Here is a 26,104-nt window from a genome sequence, read left to right on the forward strand (position 1 = left end):
CAATAACACAGAATTAAAACTTAACAGTTCTGATTTATTTATTTAATATTTTTGAAAGTAGAGTTCTCAGAAAATAATCAGGAAAAAATACCATTCTATTTCCAAAGGATGAGATTTAATGTCCTTTTAGAGGCAGCACAAATGCAACTGAATAATTATACATAATATTACATATATTATAATATATATTAAATAACAAATAACATTTAAGCATATTTCACAGATTTTTATAAAATATTATTGACCAAAGGCATGACATTGTCATGAAGTTCAACTAGTCACTAACTACATTCAAGTGTCACAGTCAGCTGCAAGCTGTATGGCTTTCAATAAAAAGAACTGACTCATTCGAACCGAATCATTCATTTGGAATTTGGACTACACTGGTCATGCTGTCAGTTAAGTGCTGAAGATTTAGTATTGTGCTGCTGAATAAGTTGTGCAAGAAACTCTGACAGGGCATTTCAGCACAGCATTTCATCTGCAGGTTTCCAGTATTTCCAAAAAAAAAAAAAATGCTGGGAACCACTGACCTAGACAAGAACGATTTCAGGTCCTGCCTCATTGAACTAATTACACCATTAAATAACACTGTTATACATATGCAAATCATTTTCGGTGATAAAACAGAAATGAGGCACTCGATCATTCAGTCTCTATATATATTGACTCAACCACTCTACGAAGGAATACATTACGTATTTGGGTCATTATAACAGAGGCCCTGGAGAAAACACATGCCCAGTCACTGCAGTTTCAGTATTGCATATTTGCTGGCAGCTTCCACTGCCAATTAGATCAGCACTGCAGTAATTTAAGCACGAGAGCATGACAGAGGGGCTCTGCTGAGCGTTTGAAAGCTGGGCGCTCGGTAAGCTCGCTGCGAATGCCTAATGCACCCTTGACATTATCTGGGAGCCACTGCCTCTTTACTGAGATAAAGTTAATTGGGCCGCACCAAAAGTATTTGAAGGCTCGTGCACCGGAGGTTGGTATTGACACCCACTAGAGCGAACAAAAAAAAATTAAGTGCCACAAACCCTCCTTCAGACCTGATCTCTTAAAGAAGCAATTGTCGACGAGTGCTGACGCAAATGAGGAGGACGTGTCCGAGCGCTGAGCAAGAACGTGCGAACGTGAGCCCATCACCGCCTTTCATCACGTCTCGAGGCGCTGAAAGAAAGTTGAAGGTTGAGAGACAAAAAACTGAGAAAGATCACTTTGACTCAAGCATGACATTTCGTCTTTTATTTAGATTTAGTTTTTATTTTCCTCCAGACCTTTAGAGAGGTACAATTTCCTTCAGCTCTTAATTTTTCTTACATTTTAGCACTGTGTAAAACCCAAGTTAAACTGTACTGGTTTCGTCGTCGTCGAGATTTTATTTATTCATTCCTCTTGAATACTGTTGAATACCGAACTGTCGGCAGGAACCTACACAGCTGATACAGAATTGAGACCGTTAAAAGAAAACTGAGAAGGGGGCAAGTAGGAGTGACGAACAGTGTTAACCATCCCGGACGAGCCCCCTGTGTATTGCCAAAATATTAGTTGCCCAGTAGCGCCGCTATCCCAGCTTTCCCTTTTGTAAAAAAAAAAAAAAAACCTGCAAAGTAACTGCTACAGACACAAACGTTATGATCACATCCTCGTGAATTTCCCTCCACCGGAATCATTCGAAAAGCCGCTTTAACCCTGATTAGTTTCTTCAGGCACTCACCAATCGCAAGTTTCACACCACGCATTCACACGTCACCGCACTCCGACTCTAGATCTAGTTCCTAAAACTCTGTACAACTCGCACACCTTCAAGTTTCTTCAGGGAGCATAGTCAGAGCGTAAACACTGATTAGGCCACGTACGCCGAGGCAGCTATGAAAGACGCCACACGGTGGAGTCCCTTGTGCTACACGAGCCCTGCGCTTGAAAGGGGTCGGTGGTACCCAGCTCTCGATTCCTCTTAATTCCACAACGCGCCGCCCTCTGATACAGAGGTTAACCGCAGTGTTGCGATCGAAAGCGGAAGACCCCCCCAACCAACCAGACAATTTGGCGGAAGGGTCAAAGGCAAAGGCTTGCATCAATCTACAACTAAATGCCACGTCGAGAACGGGCACCACGTTTTTGACCCCTAAAAATGCATCTCCCTTTTAACAAGGGCACAGAAAGGTAGAACAAAGTTAAAGGCCAAAGATCCTCGGTAAAAGTGCTTTTTGCTTCGCCATCATTATGCCTTTGATCCGTCAGAATAATGGGAGCCAAGTACCCTTTTGATCAAACACAAAACCTGAAGCCATGTTTTGATTTTGGACATCTACTTGATTGCTTAGCTGCATGGCTTTAAGGACTCTCACAGGAAGTAGCTACTCTGTTGTGCAGATTGATGAACAGGTGCTGTTCTTTTTGGTTTAGCTTTGAAGGCAGACTCTTGTTTCTAAATCAAGACACTTTTCGTTTGATTCTTTCCATTTGGTTCCAATGGAATTTCAGGAACGCACATCATTGATGATGCGTACTGGTATGTAGAGTTCCAAAAATTATGTAGTGACGTTAACTTTACTTTTTACTAGAGAGCTTGTTTAGGCCTCATACCTGTTTTCTGCAAGAACTGGCTTATTTATGCGACCGTTTGAATTGGGAAAGCTGGAACAGAGCACTTGGGCAACAAGGAAAAAGAAAGACAAAATCAAGAGAAACACAAATCCGGGATAAAAAATGAGCGCAAGATGAAGAGAGAAAACAATACATAATCTTGTTATTTTGTTAACAGCTTTGTACTGATTCGTCTGCCGTGTTTGTCGGCTGTTCTTCAGATTAGGGGAATAGGATTTCACAGTTCCTAATGGCGGTCCATGCCGGCACTCTGTAGCAGATCTGTGGAGGCCTGGGCTGAGGCTCTGAAGGCGGTCTGGAAGCCTGGGGGAGGTGAGTGGAACTGGGTGGCGGGGTTGGCCGTGGCTGTGGTTGGATAAGGGTTCCAGCCGGCTCTGTGGGGGAACTGGGCTCCGAAGGGTCTACTGTGTGGGGGCTGAGGGGGCACTGTGGAGCCAGTAGGGACATCCATCTCTGTGAGTGCCTGCAAGGAATTGAGCCAGTGGGGAGGATTGTCATCCTGCAGAGAGTCCAGACTGTTGCCTGAGGATGCTGGGATACCTGAAAGTGATAGGAAAAAAATGATTAATTTTGATTTGATTTAAAATTTTAAATATGTAAAATATAGGTATGTTCTACTTTAAAATTCATGTGCCAGGTTCTTAACTTGTTAAAATTAGAAAATAACAATTTCCTTGGAGTGTGCACATCTAAATATTTATGAATGATGATTAAACAATATATATGTTTTTAGGGAGACGCAATGCATAACATTTTACAATATGGACTAACCTTGCCATATTATTTATAAAAAGATCAAATTATCTAATTTTTGGAGACTTAAGCTTGACAGTCATCTCTACAATATAATTTTCTGTGTGATTTTTTAACAACATTTACATTAACAAAACTGCTTCCCTGCTTATTTTAAGATTTTTTTCCTTTTAATGAAGATTCCCCCCCCCTTCATTATGATATATAGACACCTTGACATTTTTATGTTCAGCCATGGAGGGAAATTTTTTTTTAATTAATATTGTCAGAAATGAAAAATGTGATTATCATAGAAGTATATCAAGTCATTATAGGTATGAACCACATAAAAGGAGCATCAAGTGATTCAAACAGTTTTCAAAGTTATGAAAAAATAATTAGTAAATATCCATCGACAGATGGAATTAAATCACTTTAAACATAACCGCATACTGTACTAACCGAGCAACAGTTTGCTTTGTCAACAAATCCACCGCTCTTGATGCCATTTAGGAATCCATTTATCATGTAGGCGACATTATTGAGGACATGTTTAAATAATTTGCAATAATGGGATTAATTACATAAGGAAACGGGGCATTTTTGGGTGCTTTTGCACCACTTAAAACATGCTGGCCTGCTGTGAGCTATTAATTCCAGACCCCCTGTGGATGATGGATGCTGCAGGCAGCCGCTGAGAGCACCCAGACAATATTCGTGACATCCATACAGATTGCAACTTCAACTTTAGGGTGCAACAGATAAGACATTGCTATTTCCCTTCAACCGGGGGGAGAAAAAATATCAAAAGTATTGATTACAAAAATAGCTGCACAATTCAGTTTTTGTCTATCAAAAAGTAGATAAAAATGTAGCTCTAACAATAAGATACAGAAGAATGCTGTAAACGTTCACTGCATATTTAACCACTTTGTATACCGACTGTTGGCTTTGTGTAGTATTCTTGCATGATATCTGATTTAGTACACATGGATGCTTTAGACTGTCTGAAAGTGAAGAAGATCAAATTAATCTGAAAGGTGTGCCCTCTTCTATGGCCCTTAAAATGGCTTTACATCGCTGACATTTTTAGTGAAAAGGTTACAGAATAAAAGTTTAAAAGGCCTAAATGCATTATTCATTTTAGCTCCCAAAGGCACAATTCGAACGGGCTTGGATTTTCCTGAGGTCAGGTAAATTTGTTTCACAAATGTGTTTTGTGATTTTAAGCCCATCAGAACCGAACATGTTATTCTATTTTATTCTCACAAAACCAAAAAGATTTGAGAAAATTATTCAATATTAATCACGTTAATATTAACATTTACTTAATAATAAATAATAATGAAATATTAAATGTTCAAATTTTATATTTTTGTATTTTTATGTACATAATATAGATCATTTTTACTCCTACTTTATTAGGTTTTTAATTACTATGTACTTGTGTAAAAAATTAAATGTCAGGTACAATGTAATTATTGTGTTCATGCTGTATTGCAAAAAACTTTTACAGTTATTGTGGTGGGATACGGTTAATATTGGGGATAGGTTTGGTGGTTTGGTTAGGTTTAAGGGGTTGAGGTAGGGTTGACAGTGTAATTGTATAGATGTAACTACAGACATTAGTTACATACGTAACTACATGAATGTATTTTTTATATTATTACAATGTAAAAACCATGTATGTGCACAATAAGTACGTCATATCCATTGATTCATTTAGATGTAAGGACATAGTAGTAAAGACACTTAATATAAAGTGGGTCCAATGAGAAAAACAGGAGAAAAAGGGAAGGAATTATTTACAATTAATTTTTTAACAAGGTAATTCAGGCTGTACCTGTGATGATGGCAGGGTCCATCCAGCTGGCTGTGCCGTCCCAGCTAAGGCTGTGTGAGATGCCGCCTGTGTGGTTCACGCTGGATGAGGAGGAGGAGGATGAAGACGAAGACGAGGAGGAGCTGGGCAGTCCACCAAAGTTGATGTTGATGTTGGGTAAAAGCGCTCTGAGCCCATCTTGCCACTCCTTCACATTTAGACTTTCTACTGAGGTGCTGTTTTCTGTTTGGGAAGGTGATGGTGGGGTATCCAAACACCCATGTGCACAAATACACCGCAAAAGACAATGGGGATGGAGAAAGAGAGAGAGAAAAAAAGCAATTATCAGTTTCAACATTTTACTTGCACAACACAAAAAAACAGCCAATTTTGAGTGTTAATTTGGTATGATTAATTTTATATTTGTGACAAAACCAAGCCAAGTGCAACAGAAAAGTAGGACAACTTTTAGTCTGATACTGTCTTAAAAATGCAGCGCTTTATGGTGAAAATGACGCAATGTGACGCAATCAAATCAAGTGATTAATTTGATTTATTATTTGCCATATAATGGCTGAAGATCGATTGATAGCCCTAACAAAAACACAATTTAATTGAATTCCCTAAAAATTTTATTTTCATTCAGGATATCACATCAAGAAACAGCATTAATCAAAGCCGGACTGCAGATTAATAGCAGCTACAGTAATGATGATTTATACTTGATTCAGCAAAAACAACAGGTGATCTCTCTGGCTCCCTTCTGAGTCTACTTGCCCTTACTAATGGAGGAACAATCATTATAAAGCTTTTTACAGTCCCGTTATTATTCAATTAGTTTCTCATTTATATTTTCTCTATGTCACACTGGAGGAGAGACGTGCGGCTTCAATAACGCAGAGCTTCTTTTGGCTGGACTCAGGCCAAAATAAACCTTTTCTTCTCTATTCAGGCCAGTATTCTCCTAAGGTTTGCTTCTGCCCACAGGGAGGGAGAAACCAGACAGCAAAGATGATGAAGGAGGGAATGGAGAGAAAGAGAGAGAAGGACAAACAAGGAAGAATTGCAAAGACAGGGGAATGGAGTGAACGAGATAACAACCCTGGCAGGGAAAAAACAAGTCTTTAGCCTCTGAGCTTGACTTAAGACTCAGCAAACTTCTCTGGGCACCTTCCTCCAACATCAGCTTCCCTCAAAGCCTGGACAATAAATTGTATAAGGAGGTGAAAACACAGGGATAGTGGTGGGGTTTGACAAAAAAAAATAAAATCAATATTAAAGGGGTCATATGATGTTGCTAAAAAGAACATTATTTTGTGTAAAACACAGCGTCACACACGGCGGCCTAGTGTGAGCGGCGGCGGCGGCCTAGAGTGAGCAGAGGCCGGGGGCTAGAGTGAGGAACGGCCGGAGGGCTTGAGAACGGCGCGGCCTGGCGGATTCGACGAAGGAGCGTCCGGAGGGCTTACGGCAACCACATGTGACGACTCCGGGCTGGACTCAGCTTCGTCCACGGTGAAAGCCACAGGTGATCCACAGCGCAAAGTTGATGTATTTCCTCAGCGACCAGCACGGATCAGCGTCAACAACAAGCTGATAGATTTAATACAGACTGTTGTATTCATTTGAGTGCAAATTGATTTCATATGTGAGAAGAAATGGATTGCAGAGTACTATGACAGTTGTGAAACTAGCACAGCAATAAAGGAAACTGATTACCTGACACAGCTGTCAATTTTTGCAGTCATCATAAAATAATACACAATTAATGAATCAGAATCAAGCATTCCAGAAAGTTGTCTAATAAGACAAATATTCATTTTTATATAATCTCTAATTATGACCTCATTAGAAGTTGGATCAATTTTCGCAAATCTATAAATTGTCCTTTTCATCTGTTAAAAACATTGATTAAACAATTTGCTTGCATCACCCAAATTTCCTTGCAAGGCATTACAGTTGGCAATACAAATGTTTTAGCAGATAACTTACAATTATGCATTTCATTTCATCGTATTGGAGTATCATTAAAAAATTATTAAAATTAATTAAGTAGAACACTTGATTTAAATTACACTTACATTTTTTCATTTAATTTTTTCTGTTTCTTTAGTTATTAAAGAATTTTAATTAAATTACATTTCTTGCAATAAACATTTTGAATAAACATGGTACTTTTTCTATTTGAATATTTTAATAAATACAGTCTAATTGCGTGATATAATTTGTGAGAATTAGTTTAAAATAAAATTAATTGTCAGAAAATAATATTTTAGAAGACCAGAGCAAACACCTATAATCAGGAAAAAAAAAAAAAAAACAGAACCAGACAAGGGTGGAACTCCTTATATGGGCATTTCTCCAGGAAGAGCGCGCCCGCATCGACCAGAGCGAGATCACGCCCATCAACGCGCTTCATCCTGCGGCAGCGCTGCACGGGACTCGCTCGGGAAGAATGTCTCCAAAGAAGTGTGTTTTTGGTTGTAAGGGAAAGATAACTTTGTATGTTTATTACTCCATTAGTCAGTTAAAACAGACATAATGGATCTTAACTAAGGGATCAAAGTTTGGCTGGTTAGCAGGGGCCAGGTAGCCCTGTTGGGAGATGTACTAAATACATCATCTCGATGCAAAATGCATGTTTCTCCATTGATGATGCTTTGAGTAAACAAGCATATTTTCTGTATGGAATATAAAATTCTACCATATTTCATTATATTACAGTAGATGTTTTCCCAGTGACCGTTTCTTTTTCTCAGCCACCAAAATAACAGCGATCAAGCCTCAAACACAGAGGAAGTGACACGTTCACTTGGGAAACGCTGAACTGGTTCTGCAGTCGATACCGTCAAACCTGTGCAGATAAACAAGTCAAGTGTGAGAACGAGCCAATATGAGAATCTAGACACTCAATATCAACACTTGAGGGGGACTGGACTTTAATGAAACACCTCTGAAGGAGGGGATAAGATGAATGAGGTGTTGAATAACGTGAATGTGGTGTTCTTTTTAAACCTCTCCACAGTTCTTACTTCTGATTAGAAAGTGCTCGTCAAGCCAAGTGTGGCAGGCATTAACACAATCACCCATGTCTGCATTAGCATACACAGATAAACAAGTGTCGTCATGTTTTATTTATGCGGATGGGACAAAAGCTACTCAGAATCCCATCAGCAGAGTGAAGAAACTAAATTTGTCTTGCAGGGCTGTAGAGGGTGGAAACTAGGTCTTTTTGCATCATTCAGCTTTCAGTTTTGTGATGAACAATATATCAGTTAGACTGGGGTGTTAATAAAACATTAAATTAACAAGTAACCACTGCAATGTATACATCACATTAAAGCTATTTTTGTATATTATAGTAATTCAATTCAGAATCTTTTACATACACCACTGTTCAAAAGTTTTGGGTCGGGGGGATTAATTAATTTATTCAACCTTAAGGATGCAACAAATTAATCAAATGTGACTGTAAAGACATTTATAATGTTGAAATAAAAAAAGCATACTCGAAATTTCTATTTATCAAAGAATCCTGGAGTGTACTATGCTTTCAACAAAAATATTAAGCAGCACAACTGTTTTCAACATTGATGAGAAGAAATTTGTCCTAAACAGCATATTAGCATATTAGAATGATTTCTGATAATTACATTTTTAAATATATTTAAACAGATTTTTAAAAATTGTAATACAGTTAATATATTTATATTCTTGATATATTTTTTATTAAAAAAATGTTACTGTATTTTTGCTCCAAATTAAAGGTTTGGTCAAATGTGGTGTCATCACAAAAATCAGGCCATACTGATATTAAGTAGAATTGGCTGATAATCACGTTTGAACTTGGATGATTAAAATATTACATATATATATGTTTTCAGTTATTTTTGCATTAATTTATAGTAAATAAAAATCAGTAACTGACTGAGTGAATTAGTACACTGTGATTTCATTAACACAAATTAAGAAAAATTTATAAAAGGCCTATATAAAATTCATGAGCAAAAACTAAGCGCAAAAAAAAAAAAGTCAACCAATCTGCTTATATTTTTCATTTGCTTACTTCAGGTAATGCTCAATTACATCTAATTCTACATTTTCAATATAGAAGAAATCGATCTCTCACTCAAACAACACATCTAACAAGTTATGAGACTGCATGTGTTGGCCCCTCCAGCCTATTTTGGTTTCTCGACTCTTCTTCGTAAATAATGCAACGTCCTCCTCCCAGGTCCTGGGCAGCTGCATCCTCTGGAGGACACCATTGCAAACAGGGAAGACCATTTCTCTCACCGAGACCCATGGATTTAAGAAACATAAAACACACTGCATAGCACAACAGAGCCAGAAATGGAGCCAGTAGTATTAAAAAAAAAAAAGAAGTCATGCCAGTTATTCATTGTTTCTATGAGTAATGAAACCCTCAGGTCACTTCCAGTTTCCCTCCCCTTATTTTTGCACAATCTTGAAATACAAGTTAATCTAATCTTAAAAAGTATGAGGCACACTGAGAAACAAACAGCCTGTTAGCAAATGCTACACTTCCACAGCAGTGTCAGCAGATTCGATTCACATAAAAAGCCCTAAAGCTAGACTGCAAGAAAACACTTTCTATTTAAATGAACTGAATTTCTGAAAGATCAATTCAGGACGTGCTTGGGGAGTAACTAACTGACGCTGTTGACTTAAATGCATTTTTTTCATTTGCTTGACAGCTGCTTTAAAAAATTTCTGAATTCATCCAATTTTTATTTGTCTATGTTGTCATGGTATCAAACTATCGCTGACAAGTTCAGGTAAGGGCCTAAGTGAAATGTCAAGCTGTAGCCTCTTCCCTCTGTCTGAGTACTTTCTCTTCAGATGGATAATACCAGTATATTTGATATTTTCTTGACAGTTACGGGCTGTTCTCACATCCAGAGCACAAAGATGAATCTTTGTAAACATTAATCTTGGTTTAAGTTTAGGCTCAGAGTTCAGGTCAGGAAAACCATCTGTCTTTACAAGTCAAACTGAATTAATTAGGCTAGACTGACTTTAAATAAAAGTGTTTATTGCCCGAGGTGGACACCCACACTCGGAGGTCCACCACATAAATCAGTAAGAAAAAAAAGTGGGCTGGCCCATCATGCATTACGCAAAATTGCAGTTCTGTCACGAAGATGCCCTCAGGGGATGATGATTATATGCTGTACAATTTGTATCAGCACTAAATGTGACAGCGATCTCCCTGCTATACTTCAAATCATGAGGTTTCATTCCATGAGAGAGCCCTAGGCAATCACCAGAATCTTCTATGATGGAGCTCTGATGATGTACATTTCTGCATGCTATCAAAACAGCACCACACTGCCCTCCAGTGACTGAGTTTGCAATGACAGTTACCCATAATGCAAACACATATGCTGTAAATTACATGTTCTGCAACTTCAGAATTCCATCTAAAAATATTTTGATTCAGTTTTTATTAATTATATAACAAATATTAATAAAGAATATTGTCATATTCTGATTTTTATTAAAAAAAAAAAAATATATATATATATGAACATTAGGAATAAATTGCTTAAATTGACATCTAATTTTTTAAATATTTAATAAAAATCAGAATATGACAATATATTCTTTTCATTAATATTTGTTATATAATTAATAAAAACTGAATAAAATATTTTATATATATATGCAGGGCCGTCGCAAAGGGGGGGTGTGAGGCCCTCTGCAATTGTGTGTGTGTGTGTGTGTGTGGGAGGGGGGTTGCTATAGTAACAGAGCAACTTTAACACACATCTGATGGATTGTGATGCCATGCTCACTGACATGCTTACGCACGAATCACAGTCACAAACACGCGCATAAGAACTGTAAGATCTACTGCATAAATAATAATAATAATAGTAAAAATAATAATAAAGCAATTAAATAATTAAAGAATTAAAAGTGATTTAAGGGAATAAGTACATATGAATGCTAAAATAAGTTCTAGGTTTGTAGTTATATATGTAGTAATCAATTTACACTATTTTAAAATAATATTTTATTAAAAAATGTGCACATTCACTCTTATTCGTATGTCTAATAGTCGAAAACGCAAACGTCTCTTGTCACGTTCATTTATGATTTACATGAATCATGATCGCATATTTTCAATTCAAAACAGCGAAATTTCATAAAAAGTTGAGTAGTTTGCATCACTAGATAGTCTATTACTGTCGGTTGTGTGTCTGTGTGTGTGTGTGTGTGTGTGTGTGTGGGAGGGGGGTTGCTATAGTAACAGAGCAACTTTAACACACATCTGATGGATTGTGATGCCATGCTCACTGACATGCTTACGCACGAATCACAGTCACAAACACGCGCATAAGAACTGTAAGATCTACTGCATAAATAATAATAATAATAGTAAAAATAATAATAAAGCAATTAAATAATTAAAGAATTAAAAGTGATTTAAGGGAATAAGTACATATGAATGCTAAAATAAGTTCTAGGTTTGTAGTTATATATGTAGTAATCAATTTACACTATTTTAAAATAATATTTTATTAAAAAATGTGCACATTCACTCTTATTCGTATGTCTAATAGTCGAAAACGCAAACGTCTCTTGTCAAGCTATGACTATTTTTAGTCTTTCGAAGGGCAAAATTGGTGGAAAAAGAGTAATAAAAATGACATAAATGACATAAAATGCAGGCCAGGAGCGAGGCCCTCTAGAGGCGCGAAGCCCTGTGTGGTCGCACACTTGGCACAGCCCTTGCGATGGTACTGTATATATATATATATATATACAGCGGGTACGCGAAGAGTACAGACCCCCTTAAATTTTTCACTCTTTGTTATATTGCAGCCATTTGCTATTTTTGCATTTTTCCTTATTAATGTACACACAGCACCCCATATTGACAGAAAAACACAGAATTGTTGACATTTTTGCAGATTTATTAAAAAAGAAAAACTGAAATATCACATGGTCTTAAGTATTCAGACCCTTTTCAGACCCTCACTCATATATTTAACTCAGGTGCTGTCCATTTCTTCTGATCATCCTTGAGATGGTTCTAATGGTTCTACAGAGTCCAGCTGTGTTTGATTATACTGATTGGACTTGAATAGGAAAGCCACACACCTGTCTATATAAGACCTTACAGCTCACAGTGCATGTCAGAGCAAATGAGAATCATGAGCTCAAAGGAACTGCCTGAAGAGCTCAGAGACAGAATCGTGGCAAGGCACAGATCTGGCCAAGGTTAAAAAAAAATTTCTGCTGCACTTAAGGATCCTAAGAGCACAGTGGCCTCCATAATCCTTAAATGGAAGACGTTTGGGACGACCAGAACCCTTCCTAGAGCTGGCCATCCGGCCAAACTGAGCTATCGGGGGAGAAGAGCCTTGGTGAGAGAGGTAAAGAAGAACCCAAAGATCACTGTGGCTGAGCTCCAGAGATGCAGTCGGGAGATGGGAGAAACTTGTAGAAAGTCAACCATCACTGCACCCCTCCACCAGTCGGGGCTTTATGGCAGAGTGGCCCGACGGAAGCCTCTCCTCAGTGCAAGACACATGAAAGCCCGCATGGAGTTTGCTAAAAAAACACCTGAAGGACTCCAAGATGGTGAGAAATAAGATTCTCTGGTCTGATGAGACCAAGATAGAACTTTTTGGCCTTAATTCTAAGCGGTATGTGTGGAGAAAACCAGGCACTGCTCATCACCTGTCCAATACAGTCCCAACAGTGAAGCATGGTGGTGGCAGCATCATGCTGTGGGGGTGTTTTTCAGCTGCAGGGACAGGACGACTGGTTGCAATCGAGGGAAAGATGAATGCAGCCAAGTACAGGGATATCCTGGACGAAAACCTTCTCCAGAGTGCTCAGGACCTCAGACTGGGCCGAAGGTTTACCTTCCAACAAGACAATGACCCTAAGCACACAGCTAAAATAACGAAGGAGTGACTTCACAACAACTCTGTGACTGTTCTTGAATGGCCCAGCCAGAGCCCTGACTTAAACCCAATTGAGCATCTCTGGAGAGACCTAAAATTAGCTGTCCACCAACGTTTACCATCCAACCTGACAGAACTGGAGAGGATCTGCAAGGAGGAATGGCAGAGGATCCCCAAATCCAGGTGTGAAAAACTTGTTGCATCTTTCCCAAAAAGACTCATGGCTGTATTAGATCAAAAGGGTGCTTCTACTAAATACTGAGCAAAGGGTCTGAATACTTAGGACCATATGATATTTCAGTTTTTCTTTTTTAATAAATCTGCAAAAATGTCAACAATTCTGTGTTTTTCTGTCAATATGGGATGCTGTGTGTACATTAATGAGGAAAAAAAATTAACTGAAATGATTTTAGCAAATGGCTGCAATATAACAAAGAGTGAAAAATGTAAGGGGGTCTGAATACTTTCCGTACCCACTGTATATATATATATATATATAGATAGATATAGATAGATAGACAAATAGATATACACACATCTATTACAATTTTTTTTAATAATGTATTGATATACACACACAGATCCCCAGCACCGGTTTGCACTTACCTGTCATATGAATACCTCCGAACCCCGTATTGTGATGATGTTGCTGTTGTGGTGCCAAGTTCAAGGCCAAAAAGCTGCTGTGCTGTGCAGCAGAAGAAGGGGCTCCAGTGTGATTCAAGTGTGGGAGGTTATTGCGCATGGGCATGCCCATCCAACTGTGGCGAGAGGTCTGCGTCTGCCCGGGAAAGCTGAAGGAGTTGTAGACAGTGCGGTGTGGGAGCTGGGAGAAGCCCCGTGAGGGCAAGCTGGAGTTTGGGGCGAAGTGTGAGGACGTGGGGGGCTGAAGTGGGCCTTTCATGGAAGGGGCGTTGTGGAGTGGGCTGAGTAAAGGCCCGTGGGGGAAGACTGGCACTGATTTTCTGCCAGTCATGGGTAAGGAGGCTTTGTCTTGCACAGAGAGCTCTTTCTCTATAAGGTCAGCCAGTGCCTTACGGGTGACGTCAAATGGGTCAAAGCCGAGGTCGTCATCCTGTTGCTTGGCCGAAGAACCGAAACCAAAGGCCGCTTGCCAGTCCGTAGAGGACGACACTGGTATGGTATCTGTCAGAATGAAGAAGGAGAATTGTAAATTTTATGTGTGTAATGCGGTGCTTTTTGTTGTGCAAATAATATTTGGCCCTTGAGATGTAAAGTCTAAATGGGTCCAGGTACCTGACGTGAAGAGGCTCTGTGGTTCTGGGGCAGTGGGCCAATCGGAGTTGCTGTGAAGGGAACTGGAAAAGCCAGACAGGCCGCTGGGGATGGGATTGGGGTGTCGGAAGTTGCTGTTGTCTGAAAAGAGTGATTGTGACTCGGCTGCTGCTCCTTCAAAAGGCGACCGTACTGTCAGCCCTGCTACACAGATAGGCACCACTAGAGACGGCTTGGACAGGCCAGGAGGCGGCGATGGAGAGTCATTGCCGGAAATCTGGAGGATTTAGTAAGGGAGGGGGAAAAAAAAAAAATCAGGATGCGTGTTTTTATCTTGTGTTAAAACATTACCTGCTCTATTTAAAGAAAAGTGATTTAGGTAAGGTAAATAATGATCAGCACTGTGATCCTGAACTTACTTGTTGTGATGTTTTTCCGTTACTTATACCGATGGAATCTGAATGTTTGTTATTTGGGCTGCAGGAAAATAATACAAACTTGAATCAATTACATTCATACAGTACATGAATTACTGTATTACACAAATTAAACTGTATTAAGCTCATTTAGAAAGTTGAAAAGTTTTCATTAAAAAAATGTCTGACAGCATTAAGCTAATGTTTGGAAGAAAATGTCCTTAATTGCCACAAGAAAACAAGTGTAATTTCACAAATAAATTTACTGTAATGCATTTTGTGCTTCTAGAGTATTCAGTTTATATTATTACCATCCAACAATACCTTGAACCCTCTGTGCCCTTAAGTACTTGAGAAAAGATTATGAAGTTTTTCAAATAATTTGGCAAAGGAAAAAAAAAGGCTGACAGAATATGGCACTAGGCAGAAGTTCACAGGCTGGCTACCTGCCAGAGTCCCAGTTTGATGTGAAGGGAGGCAGGCCAGTGATGGAGCCAAGGCCGAGCTCTGTGTACGGACCGTCTGGAGTCATGTTTTCAGAGTCGGAGCCGCCATCTAGGGGTGGGGTCTTATGGTGTTCTGGAAGCCCATTGGGTGTCTTTCCTGTGGTTTGTAACGAAGGCCAAGATTCTTTGTTGTTACTGTTGGAACTGGGGAATATGATATGAAACTTTAAATATGATAGAAACATTAAATGTAAAGGAGAAAGACACCAAGAAAACATTAATGTTTCCATATTCATTATTGATATTTTAATGCTTAATGAAAGTATAAATGAACAAATTATAATGAATTCATTTTAATTATAACTTCACTACTCATAATTATAGTTTTCTGTACAACTCCGAATAATAAAGTCATCAAAAATATGAAATAACTTCCATATTTCCATGTGTTATTACTAAATGAAAGAATACATAAATAGGTTTTTAATTGGAGTTGGTGTGAAAGGTATGATTCAGTACAAACCTCTGTGATGTGCCCGATTTGCCCTTTGTCTTCTCCCCTGTCGAACTCTGCAGGAAGTTGGGGTTTGTTTTGTAGAGCTCCTGTAAGAGTTTCTGTTCATATTCCTGATGTTTCCCTGCCTGCATTGTCAAATGTTATGAGCTCAGATGCAAGACTGTCAATATCAGTAGAGGTTAAAAAGCAGGAAACAGCAACGTTACCTGCATTTCTTCTTTTGTGAAACTAGCAGCTTCGTCTCCCAGCTCGTGAAGATACATACAGTCTGGTTTGGGGCACTGCATGCTTTTTAGAAAATAACTACAGTATTTTGTTGTACCTAAAGAAGCCTGCATGAGAAAGGCATATTTAGATATATTAATGCACACTGGAAGTAACTAACTCCTCATAACATCAGACTATTTCTGTCCCATGTTTTCATTACCTTAAGTGTTCTGCCATCTACTACAACATTGTTAACACACTGTATAGCTCTGAGGGCATCTTCTGATCGAATGTAAGTGACGTAGGCACTGGCACTAGGACCCTGGGGACAAATATCAAAGCATATTAGATGACTAAATCAGATTGAGCAAATCAGTACAAATGGCAGGCCCTGTAAAAAATTTTATTATGCAAAGTATTTGCTTGTTTAAATCATTTGAGCAGACACAAGGCTAGCTGGGAAGAAAACAAAGCTCACCTGTGAGCCAGCATAAGAAGTGCTGTTATTGATGACCACCTTATGGATCTTCCCAAACTTCCCGAAGTACTCCAGCCTTTTTAAGACCTGCAATCAGACATCAATTATATATTTAAAAACCCCTGATTGCTATTTGCAGATCATCAACAGCACACGCAAATGCAGTTTGTTTAGTTGAGTCACACAGGGAGAGAGCACACCTGATTATCATGATTCATCGGAAGGATATGACTCAATCACCATTTATTATATGAGAAAGGCATATGAAATTTAGGTTAGGAACTAAATATACCCCATCAGCACTGTGGCAAATATCATTTAACAATTTAAACTCCGTTTTTACACCACCAAAGATCGTTTCTACTTATAAACCTTACATAAGTAAACCATTTTACACAACAAGACTTTTGAGGATGAAATAAAAAACAGGATTTGCGTGAATGACGTACTGTATTGAGAACTGATGACCTAAACACTATCAACAGGATGTCCACAATGTTCAGCAAAATCCAGTGAAAACGAAGTGTGGCACACAAGTAGGTCTCTGGCAGGTGACTGACAGTTCATTGGCGGAGGGCTTCGCCTCGACAGCATGATGCTTTTGAGATTCTGGTCACTCTTGAACTGTGAAAGCAGCCCGGATGTTTCTTTGCAGTCTTTGTTCGAGTGTAGCGGCCTCACTCGCTTTCAGTTTTTTTTGTTTCACAGAAACTGAAAAGTGAAGGGATGATCGGTATAGAAAGAACATTCAGGCAGACAAACCGCATAAAAACATCGTCACAATGCAGATTTGATGTTTTTAAAGCTTTGTGCTCCTTATCTCATTCGAACGCTCTTGAATTGAGAAGGCATGTTCTCACTCTCTCGGTTTGTCACACTGAATAACTTGTTCTCTGCTGAGATCTATTCAGGGTACATGACGTCAGCGGTTATGGCAAATAGAGGGAGAGAAGGAGCGTCAGAGAGAAAAGAGCGAAAAGAGAGTGAAAGCTGTTTTCGTGGGCTGGTTATGCAGGCTAAGTGCAGCTGGTGGGCAGGTAGCTTTCATTTCCCAGGAAACCATTTATGGTTTAATGATATGTGACATAAAATCAAATCTACACATCTTCAAGGAGTTTCATGCAGCCAGATGGAAGTGATCCTGTACAATATGCCATAAGAAATACCATAATAATGTAGAATAGTAGCATCAAAAAGTATGCTTTTTCATATCTGAAAAACAATGTAGTCCGTGAGATTCCACAATGCATATTTTTACATTGACTACCAGTAACTACAAGCAGTTTCCCAATATATCGCCAATATAGCAGCCGATATTTGACCTTTTTTACTTATCAGCATAAATCAATAAGTGTCATAAGCAGGACTGAGAGCACAGGAGCTCTTTTCTTTGTCTTCATTAGTTTACTGTTTTTAACAGTTCTGTCAATAATAGAAAGGCTATAATGCTTCTTAATATACCGTTTTCATTCAGAAAATATGCATTTATACGTCATATTCACTAGGTGTAAATTTTGCATTGAATTGTCGTTAATATGATTACCAGTGCACACAAACTCACAATTTCTTTATATTGAAAAAATTACAAAATCAAAAAGTGTATAAATGTTTAAATCCATTTATTTAGTTCAAATTATTCTTTCTAATCAATTCATTTTCAAATTATTTATTTTGGATATTATGTAAAATGTAGTTTTAATTACAAAAAGCTTGATGGTTGAGTTATTTACTAACTTTAAATTAAATTATGATACCTATAGGAGTCAACCACTAGTAACTACTTGATTAGAGTCAGAATAAGATTATAAATCCTGTGAGTCAGGTGGGTCTTTTTACACGAAAGGATATGAACTCAAAGTACTTTAATGTTCTTTTCACCTGATCAGGAATGTTTTAGCAGCTGGGGCAAATGCTCCTTACCTTAACCTTCATTTTTTAACAGTTAAAAAAATAGATAAGACCTTGATGGGACAGAAAAATGCGTACTTTTTCATATCTTGCTTGCACTGGAACTTTTATAAAGCACAGAAACCAAGTGTGGATGAATTTTGAGAGCTTACTACCAAATACCACCAAGATGAATATCAAGCTTTAGTGCAATGGAGTCATTGATCTTGAGTGAGAGGAACATCAGTTACACAGAGGTCGGTGTGTTTTGCTGAATCACCTCGGGATCGGCGAGTCTTTGTGAAAGGCCCACCACAAACACCAGGTTTCTCTGGACGACTCGCACACTGGAGAGGTGCTTGCGGTTCTCTGAGATCTTCTGCTTCCGCTCATTCTGCTTCTGCTTCTTCTCATTCTTTATCCTCTGAAGTTCCTCTTGAGAGAGAGGTTTGTAGACTGCAGGGTCTTCTGGATAGGGCTAAACCAAACATAAGATCCTAAATGTTAGATGCAATCATTCTTGAAGATTGTGTTTCACTAAATGATTAATAACAACGTTTAATATTTTATAGCAATGCAAATAGCAAATAATTTTCCCAGGTGAATACTTTATACAATATATTGATGCATTTTAATAAACAGCAATATTTAAACACAAATACACTAAAACTCACATAAAGAGCTGTGAAATCAAATGCATTCACCCAAATTTCCACATTTAATAAAATATTTTTATGTACTATTTATGAATATAAAGCCTTTCATTTTAAAAATAAATTTTAATATGACACTGATTAAGGATCAGTGGATAGCCTGGAATTATCTTAAAAGATAAACAACTGGAATGAAGAGCATGATATTGTATGACATATGCTTCAATAAAACAGGAAATAATAATATGCATCCTGCAAATTAAGGCTAAGCAGCTGCAGTAAACTGGACACTACAGGGACTGATTTAAGTGATTGTCTGGGTGCGTTTAGAAAAATAACACCAGAACTGGAGGCCTGTTGTGCTGCACATGTTCCCTCCACACAGCTGTACAGCAACGATAAAAATCACGCAGACCCTGAGGCAACAGGAGGAGCGTGAATTATTCCAGCAAAGCTCCCTGGGATGCTGAAAGATAGCCATTAAAACTCATCTCCTGGAGCTCCCCAATAGAGCAGTTTCTTAGAAATAAATGAAAGTGTCAAAGGTTTCTTGGGTTAAGAAACCTTGATAAATGCAATCAAGTGGTAAAGCCCAAACTGCAACATGTAAAACTAGATCTCATTTTAGTTTACAGGCCTAATAACTTGGATAGTTTAATATAACTAATCAAGGATGATTCTAACCAAATTGGTTTGTGTGCTGTACTGGCTCGTTGGTTACCTTTCTGCAAGCCGGGCAGAGGCCGTTCTCATCTGTGCGTATGCGATGCCAGCAGAAGCGGCAGATCTGATAGCCACAGGTGCAAGGGAAGAAATTGACGTCGTCAATTTCCAATGGTTCCATGCACAGTGGGCACTCCATGGGGTCCTCCTTCACCTCAGGGCTGCGGGACATCCTATGGCACGGTGCAGAGAAAAGAGCGGGGTGTTCTCACAGTTTAGAGGCAGAGCTGATGAGAAAAAAATTAAAATAAAATTTGTATACGTTAAATTTTTTGAAATGCTATTTTTAAAAATACTTTTAATATGAATATCAAAGTTTTTTAATAGGTTTAAACATTTCTTATATAGCCTAATTGTAATAAAAAATAATAATGTTGTATTCGTTTTTAAATGCCAAAAATTGTCAAACAAAGCTTCTAGGTTTAGAAATGCAGCCAATAGCTACAAAAATCTTGTTTCTTTCCAACAGTGCCTAATCTTCAGATGCGAGACAGAATTAGGCTTATATCACTCAAATAGTCTCAAAGCACACTAGTGACTAGAGGTTGCAACAGAGAGCCAATAATGAGACTGCTACTAGTAAGAATGTGTTTGTGTGTGTGGGAGGAGTTTAAAACTCAAGTCAAGAGAGGAATTGAAGGCATAATTGGAATCGACAAGCCCAAACACCCACACAAGCAATTGCAACAGTTTCAATAACAAGTATGCGTATCCTCTAGGGATCATCCAGTGAACCGGTTGTCTAAATGTGTAGGTGCAAATTCAGCAATTACAGAAAATGAGGTTTTGGACCCTCATATGGAACACAGATCCGTGGGCTCATGACAAGGTTTGCATCTCGAATGTAGGATGCATTGGTTGAAAAGCAATATGATGTCTCTGTGGAGTTATTGGGAAGGAATGTGACAGCTAGCATCTTCATTTAAAAGCCTACTAAAAATAATGTCGACAGATTAAAAAAAAAAAAAAAAAAACGGCAGAGAAAAAATGGGGTTTCATTCATTTAATTTAGCAGGGGGTGAGATAACAGGGCTAATACAAGCTAATTTATGTCTAAGTGGCAATTGGTTTTCTTTTGGTCCATATGTGTTGTCACTTTCTGATTTAGTGTCTTCTGCAGTAGTACTGAAACCCATCTGAATAAACATGGATGAGCACAAATACAACAGTTTGTCCAAGACAGTTCCGTTCCCTGGTGGCACTTCCCCACGAGGTTCATTTATTTAACAATGGTCTGAACGAAGCTCCCAAATGGGAACAAATACAGGACAGCCCAGTGTGCGTTAACAAACAAACCAGAATATGAAGCTTCCATGGAGTGATTCATCTTTGTCACATTAAACGAATGGCAAAAAAACATTACAGAACCAGCAATATCTTATAAACTATAAGGGAAACAACCAGATTTTATGATATTAGCCTCATATTTGTAGTTCCTGTTTTAAGCAGGGGGAGGGACATTCTAGAGCATTTGATTGGCCAAAAACCTGCGCAGTGCAGGATGAGTCATCAAAATTATTAGTATGTTTTCCCAGGAAAATGTATATGCACATGAACAATGTTTTTTGGCCATCCTTATTGTTAAGCCCCGAGTACAATATACACAAAACATTGTGGCGAGTAATTTTTAATACTTTCATACACTTTTGCACACATTAATTTGATCAAACTTACAGTAAAGACTATTATAATGTTATAAAAGATTTATATTTTAAATACATGCTGCTCTTTTTAACTTTCTATTCATCAAAGAAGCCCAAGTCTTTCTGAAAGATCAAGTCACACTGAAGTGCAATGTATTCTGCTTTGCCATTACATGAATAATTTACATTTTAAAATGTATTAAAATAGAAAACATTTTAAATCACAATAATATTTCACAAAATTACTGTTTTAATGCATTTCTGATCAAATAAATGCAGCCTTGTTGAGCATGAGACTTCAAGAACTTTTTTTTTTTTTTTTAATCTTACTGACCCAAACTTTCAAACAGTGTTGAATGTATACAAGCCTCACAGCTAGCACATGCAGACTAAAAGCCAACAAAGCTCCAATTGTCATTTCATGGGGTCTTATGGTCACTGTCAGTAGAGGAAGCACCAGGAGTTGTCTAAAAATAACCCATCCTGGCCAGGCAGTGTACAGCAGGAGGAGTCAGTCCCTTGAATCTCCCTTTAAAAGGGAAATGCTGATTGAACGCAGGGGGCGGTCTGAGCTACATGTAGGGTAATCAGCACTTCCTCGGCTCGACAAGGTCTCACCCCAGCTAGTAAGGGGGGCGGTGGGGAAATTGCAAAGCACAGTCTCCTTAACATGCCGATATGGAATTAGAAAGAGTAGTGCAAATCTCAGGAACACTATGCCATCTACAAACAAAATTGAGGGGCTTCATAACACTTTATGGCAAAACTGCAACTTAAATAGGGCCGTCGTGATTAGTCGATTTTATTCGTCTATTCGATTTTTAAAAATCCTTGACTTAATTTTGCTCACGTCGACTACCGGCAAAATACCGGAAGTGGCGCATTTCACAGATTTCTCCTAAATAAATTCTGGTAAATAATATTTCTGGTAAAAAAGTATATTATAATATAAAGTATATTATAATTTTATTATTAGTAGACTAGAACACGTGGATATGTTGTCATTCTTACACTACAATACTGAACTTTGATTTGATTTGGACCATGAGATGGACACTTGCTTCTTGCACTTTATGTTGTACTTTACTTTTTTACTTTTGGATTTCATTTGGTTTAATGAAATATAGTTTAATAAAATATTCTTAAGTAAAATTGTAGATTTTTTTTGGGTGGGAAATTAATCGTTTAGATTAATCGATTAATTAGTCGATAGATTAGTGGTAGAGGTCGACCGGCTGATCGGCCGGCCGATTAATCGGCCGATTTTTGGCATTTTTTTATTAATCTGCATCGGCCGATTGTGCTGCAAATTAGGCCGAATTATAGGCAGGCGCATCTGTGTTTCTGCAACAGGCAGTTAATTTTATGTGCAAATCAAAAGGAAGGTCTGTGTTTTAAATGGGCTTTGAAGGATGGTGAACATGCAGTTACATAAAGTCAAGTCAGCACCTCTAGTACGCACTAATTTCAATTAAACATCCTAATACACAACCACAAACAAATGTCAACTACACACTGCTACACATTAAGACAGACTGAATTCAAAACTTCATGATGTTAAATTTATAGTCAAAGGCTCTAAAAGCGGTCTTTTGCTCTGACAAATGTATGCAATATGGTGACAATTAGCAAAAAAGATGGACAGTTGTCTCAGCTGGCATCATTCTGATGTCACAGAAGAGCTTAGCTGAAATTATCATCAGAGTGGGAGTCGTGTCCATTTGTGGGCTGCTCTTCATGAGCAGATGGAAGAGGCATCGGCAAGGAATGAAAGAAAAACTATTCTGGGCAGACAGAATAAAGGCACTGAAAACAATAAATGTAACACAAAAGGTATCCATTTTCGAACATATCTGCAATAGCCCATAGCCGAGAAAAAAAGCATGGTTATCTAACACAACTAAACAGCTTTAATCACAAAACAGCCGAACTTTCCATATCTTACTAAAGCTGAAATTAAAAGGCTTTTTTCCTGTACCATCAGGATTTCGGCTGGCCCGTTAAGACTGAATGTAAAGGTGCAAATTAACTTTTTCAAACAACTATAAAAAAAAACAGCGCCATTTCTATGCAACTGAACACCAAGGAAGATGTCCATTCAGAACTGAATCATATAGCACCGGTGACCCTTGCCAGAAAATTGTCTCTTAAACATTGTGTCTGGCACAAACAATGCCTGACGGTGCACTGGAACTGGGCCTAGACAATCGGTCCACTTAAAACCCGCCTGTTATCGCTCCCAAAGCACAATACAAGCAAAACTCTCTCGCGTTACCCTTTACAAGGATCTTTAATATGCGCCTGCATAAATATAACTGGCAAACCTTCAGTTAAATTAAATCTTAGCTATCATGCAACAAAGTAAAGCGTTTAAGGAAAAAGTTCACCCCAAAACTGAATGGAAACGAATGGACACTCTCAGCCATTGCATCTGACTTTCCATACAATCAAAGTGATTCTACCTAACATCTCATTTTGTGCTCACCAGAAGAAAGAAATATGGGCCTGAAATAACATGATCGCGTTTTAATTTCTGGCTTGTTTATTTCTTTACGCTCACATCTGAAAGACAAAATGCAGATGGTAAGCTCAAAAGGCCACTGAAACATGGTAAGCTCAAAAGGCTCAACAGAAACATAATGTTGCAACCAAACACAAAAATATCCTCTTCTGAGAGACTCTGACTTCATATTATTTCTTGTGGAATGGATGACAGGTGCTTTTGGTCCATGAAAACCTGTAGGAAGCACCTCCTGTCAGTGGGCTGCCTATTGAAACGGGCGCCACACACAATAATAAAGGGTGTGGACAAAAATAATAAAATAAACTGCAGTAATGGAGCAATGTCACAGAAATATAGACGTCATATCTTTAAAATGATTTTTGCTCAGAAAAACACTGCAACTTCCTACTCCAATAACAAGGAAATTCCCTCTGTCAAAGTGCATATGCATGTACAGCAATTAAATGTGTTTCCTTGTTAATGCCATTGAGTAAACCAGCTAAGCTAGCAAATATGGAAGTTATTCAACAGGCTAAATACATACTAAAATAAGTGTGCATATTCTGTTTACTGTCTAAGAGTCTGAATGGCAAAAAATAAGTCAGTGTTTGGCGAAGCGAGGATTGATATTCGTGTATTTTATTAAAAGCCGGTCAAACGGTGCGGCTAGCGGCTACTCGGCTAACGTTAGTCTGCCAGACTGATGAAACACACATAAAACAAAGGCATTTCCAGAAATGGCCGTTTGAGGGAGAAAGAGGGATGAGGTATGACATAAAGAAGTGAATTGAGAGAGGAAAGCAGCTGAATGTGGAGGCGGTGGACAAGAGAGGCCTTGGTGGGATACTCACCCTGTCTATCAGTACAGACAGATTCACAGCAAATAAAAGCTGAACGTTCCAGGTCTAGCACAACAGGTCACAATATAATTTCCCGGGTGGTTTGTCCCTGCTCCTGTGTGATTTGATGCGAAAACACAAAGCTTTGTTTCTTATAGCCTCTCTGTAGAGCGGTAGTGCCTCCTAACCACCATCTTACATTGAAATAGGGAGGGGGGCGCGACAAGTAGTGACTTTTCCGCGCATGCGCAGTTGATGATGGGCTTGGGCGTATGTGGGTAATGTAGTGTGCAATATACAGTGGCACTGGAAATGTTTAGAGAACTAGATACATTGAAGGTCGAACTGTGTATATTTTCGCATTTTTATTGAAGCAAATTCTGATGTTATAAATTTAGTACATTTGCAAAATGTAGTAACTGCAACGTTTGTTGGCAAATAAATGGCTTAATATATGCTATTTGTACATTACCTGTTACATTTTTCATGAATTGTTTCATAAATGTTTTATTGTTTAATGTTACTGTTTTATTAGAGCAAGTTGTCACGCGTTTTAAATTGTAGCCTACGCTTTGCGCAATTTATAAATTACAATACATATTGGCCAATAAATAGCTTGATATTGTTATTGCATGAATTATCTTATTGTATGAATTATGTATCATAATTGTTTTACTAGTTAACTTTGCTGCAGATTTTCATGTTGTAAATGTTATACATTTGCAACATGTATTCATTTCAGCATTTGAATTACAATGGCACTGTTTCACGAATTATGTTTCAAAGTTGTGTCAAAGTTACATGCATTATCTATACACATAGCTACATCACTAAAGCCAGAGTACTACTATTACTACTTGTAGTAATAATAACTGGGGTAAAAAGTGTGACAGCCCCAGTAAATTAAATATCAGTATTTTTTCCTTCTTTCTTTTTCTTTCTTTCTTTAATATTTAATTTTATTTAATAATAAATAAATAATAATAACTAATAATAATTTATTTACTACTACTACTAATAATAATAATAAAAACTGGAGTAAAAGGGTGACATGTGACAGTTTGCCCTATATCAGTATTTTTATTTTTATTATTATTATCTTTTTTAGTAGATCACTGAACAAATGTTCAAGAAATTGGTGAAGTATTAGTATTAGTACTGAAAACTTGAACTTATCAAGTTTAAAAATACAAGTTTGCACAACTTCTGAAGTTCAACAGTAGGTGGAGACATAGGCCAAGGTTTTTTTTTATTTTTTAGAAAGAATACATTTCATGTTTACATTATCTGGGCTGGCTATCTGAGTCTAAACAAAGAACACTTTCATAGTTTAAAAAGAAATGGAAATATCCAAACAATGATTAGAACATAACTTTTGTTCTGCACTATAGGTTCATGCAAGCCAGAAACTTTTTTTTTTTTATCACAACTTTATTTACAGTATTG

The 26,104-nt window shown here is 37.9% G+C and overlaps 1 protein-coding gene across 2 annotated transcripts; it reads right to left on the reverse strand.

Annotated features, from left to right (window-relative positions):
* Positions 1–1,379: 1,379 nt before the first annotated feature.
* Positions 1,380–24,863, reverse strand: LOC107725638 (CCR4-NOT transcription complex subunit 4-like). 2 transcript variants are annotated; one of them, XM_016534977.1, is made up of 13 exons: positions 24,671–24,863; positions 19,672–19,846; positions 18,578–18,775; positions 16,411–16,497; positions 16,153–16,254; positions 15,932–16,057; positions 15,732–15,850; positions 15,209–15,412; positions 14,766–14,823; positions 14,368–14,623; positions 13,717–14,256; positions 5,189–5,410; positions 1,380–3,153 (listed from the first exon to the last, which is right to left on the reverse strand). In XM_016534977.1, the coding sequence occupies exons 2-13, from the start codon at positions 19,843–19,845 to the stop codon at positions 2,840–2,842; spliced, it is 2,400 nt and encodes a 799-aa protein (XP_016390463.1). In that variant the 5' UTR covers position 19,846; positions 24,671–24,863; the 3' UTR covers positions 1,380–2,839. The 2 variants fall into 2 exon arrangements, with proteins under 2 accessions (XP_016390463.1, XP_016390462.1); XM_016534976.1 differs by having other exon boundaries at positions 19,672–19,900.
* Between the last annotated feature and the right edge of the window lie 1,241 nt (positions 24,864–26,104).

This window comes from Sinocyclocheilus rhinocerous, unplaced genomic scaffold (assembly GCF_001515625.1).
Source record: "Sinocyclocheilus rhinocerous isolate Xijiao unplaced genomic scaffold, SAMN03320098_v1.1 scaffold153, whole genome shotgun sequence".
In the NCBI taxonomy this organism is placed as follows: domain Eukaryota; kingdom Metazoa; phylum Chordata; class Actinopteri; order Cypriniformes; family Cyprinidae; genus Sinocyclocheilus; species Sinocyclocheilus rhinocerous.

Bases quoted from the DNA above. Each gene is read 5' to 3' on its own strand.
- LOC107725638 (XM_016534977.1), bottom strand. From the start codon at position 19,845: ATGTCCCGCAGCCCTGAGGTGAAGGAGGACCCCATGGAGTGCCCACTG. The intron at 16,058-16,152 runs GTAATGAAAACA...TTTCTCATGCAG, and splicing joins TAGATGGCAGAACACTTAAG to GCTTCTTTAGGTACAACAAA. The intron at 14,624-14,765 runs GTAAGTTCAGGA...TAAATCCTCCAG, and splicing joins ACGGAAAAACATCACAACAA to ATTTCCGGCAATGACTCTCC.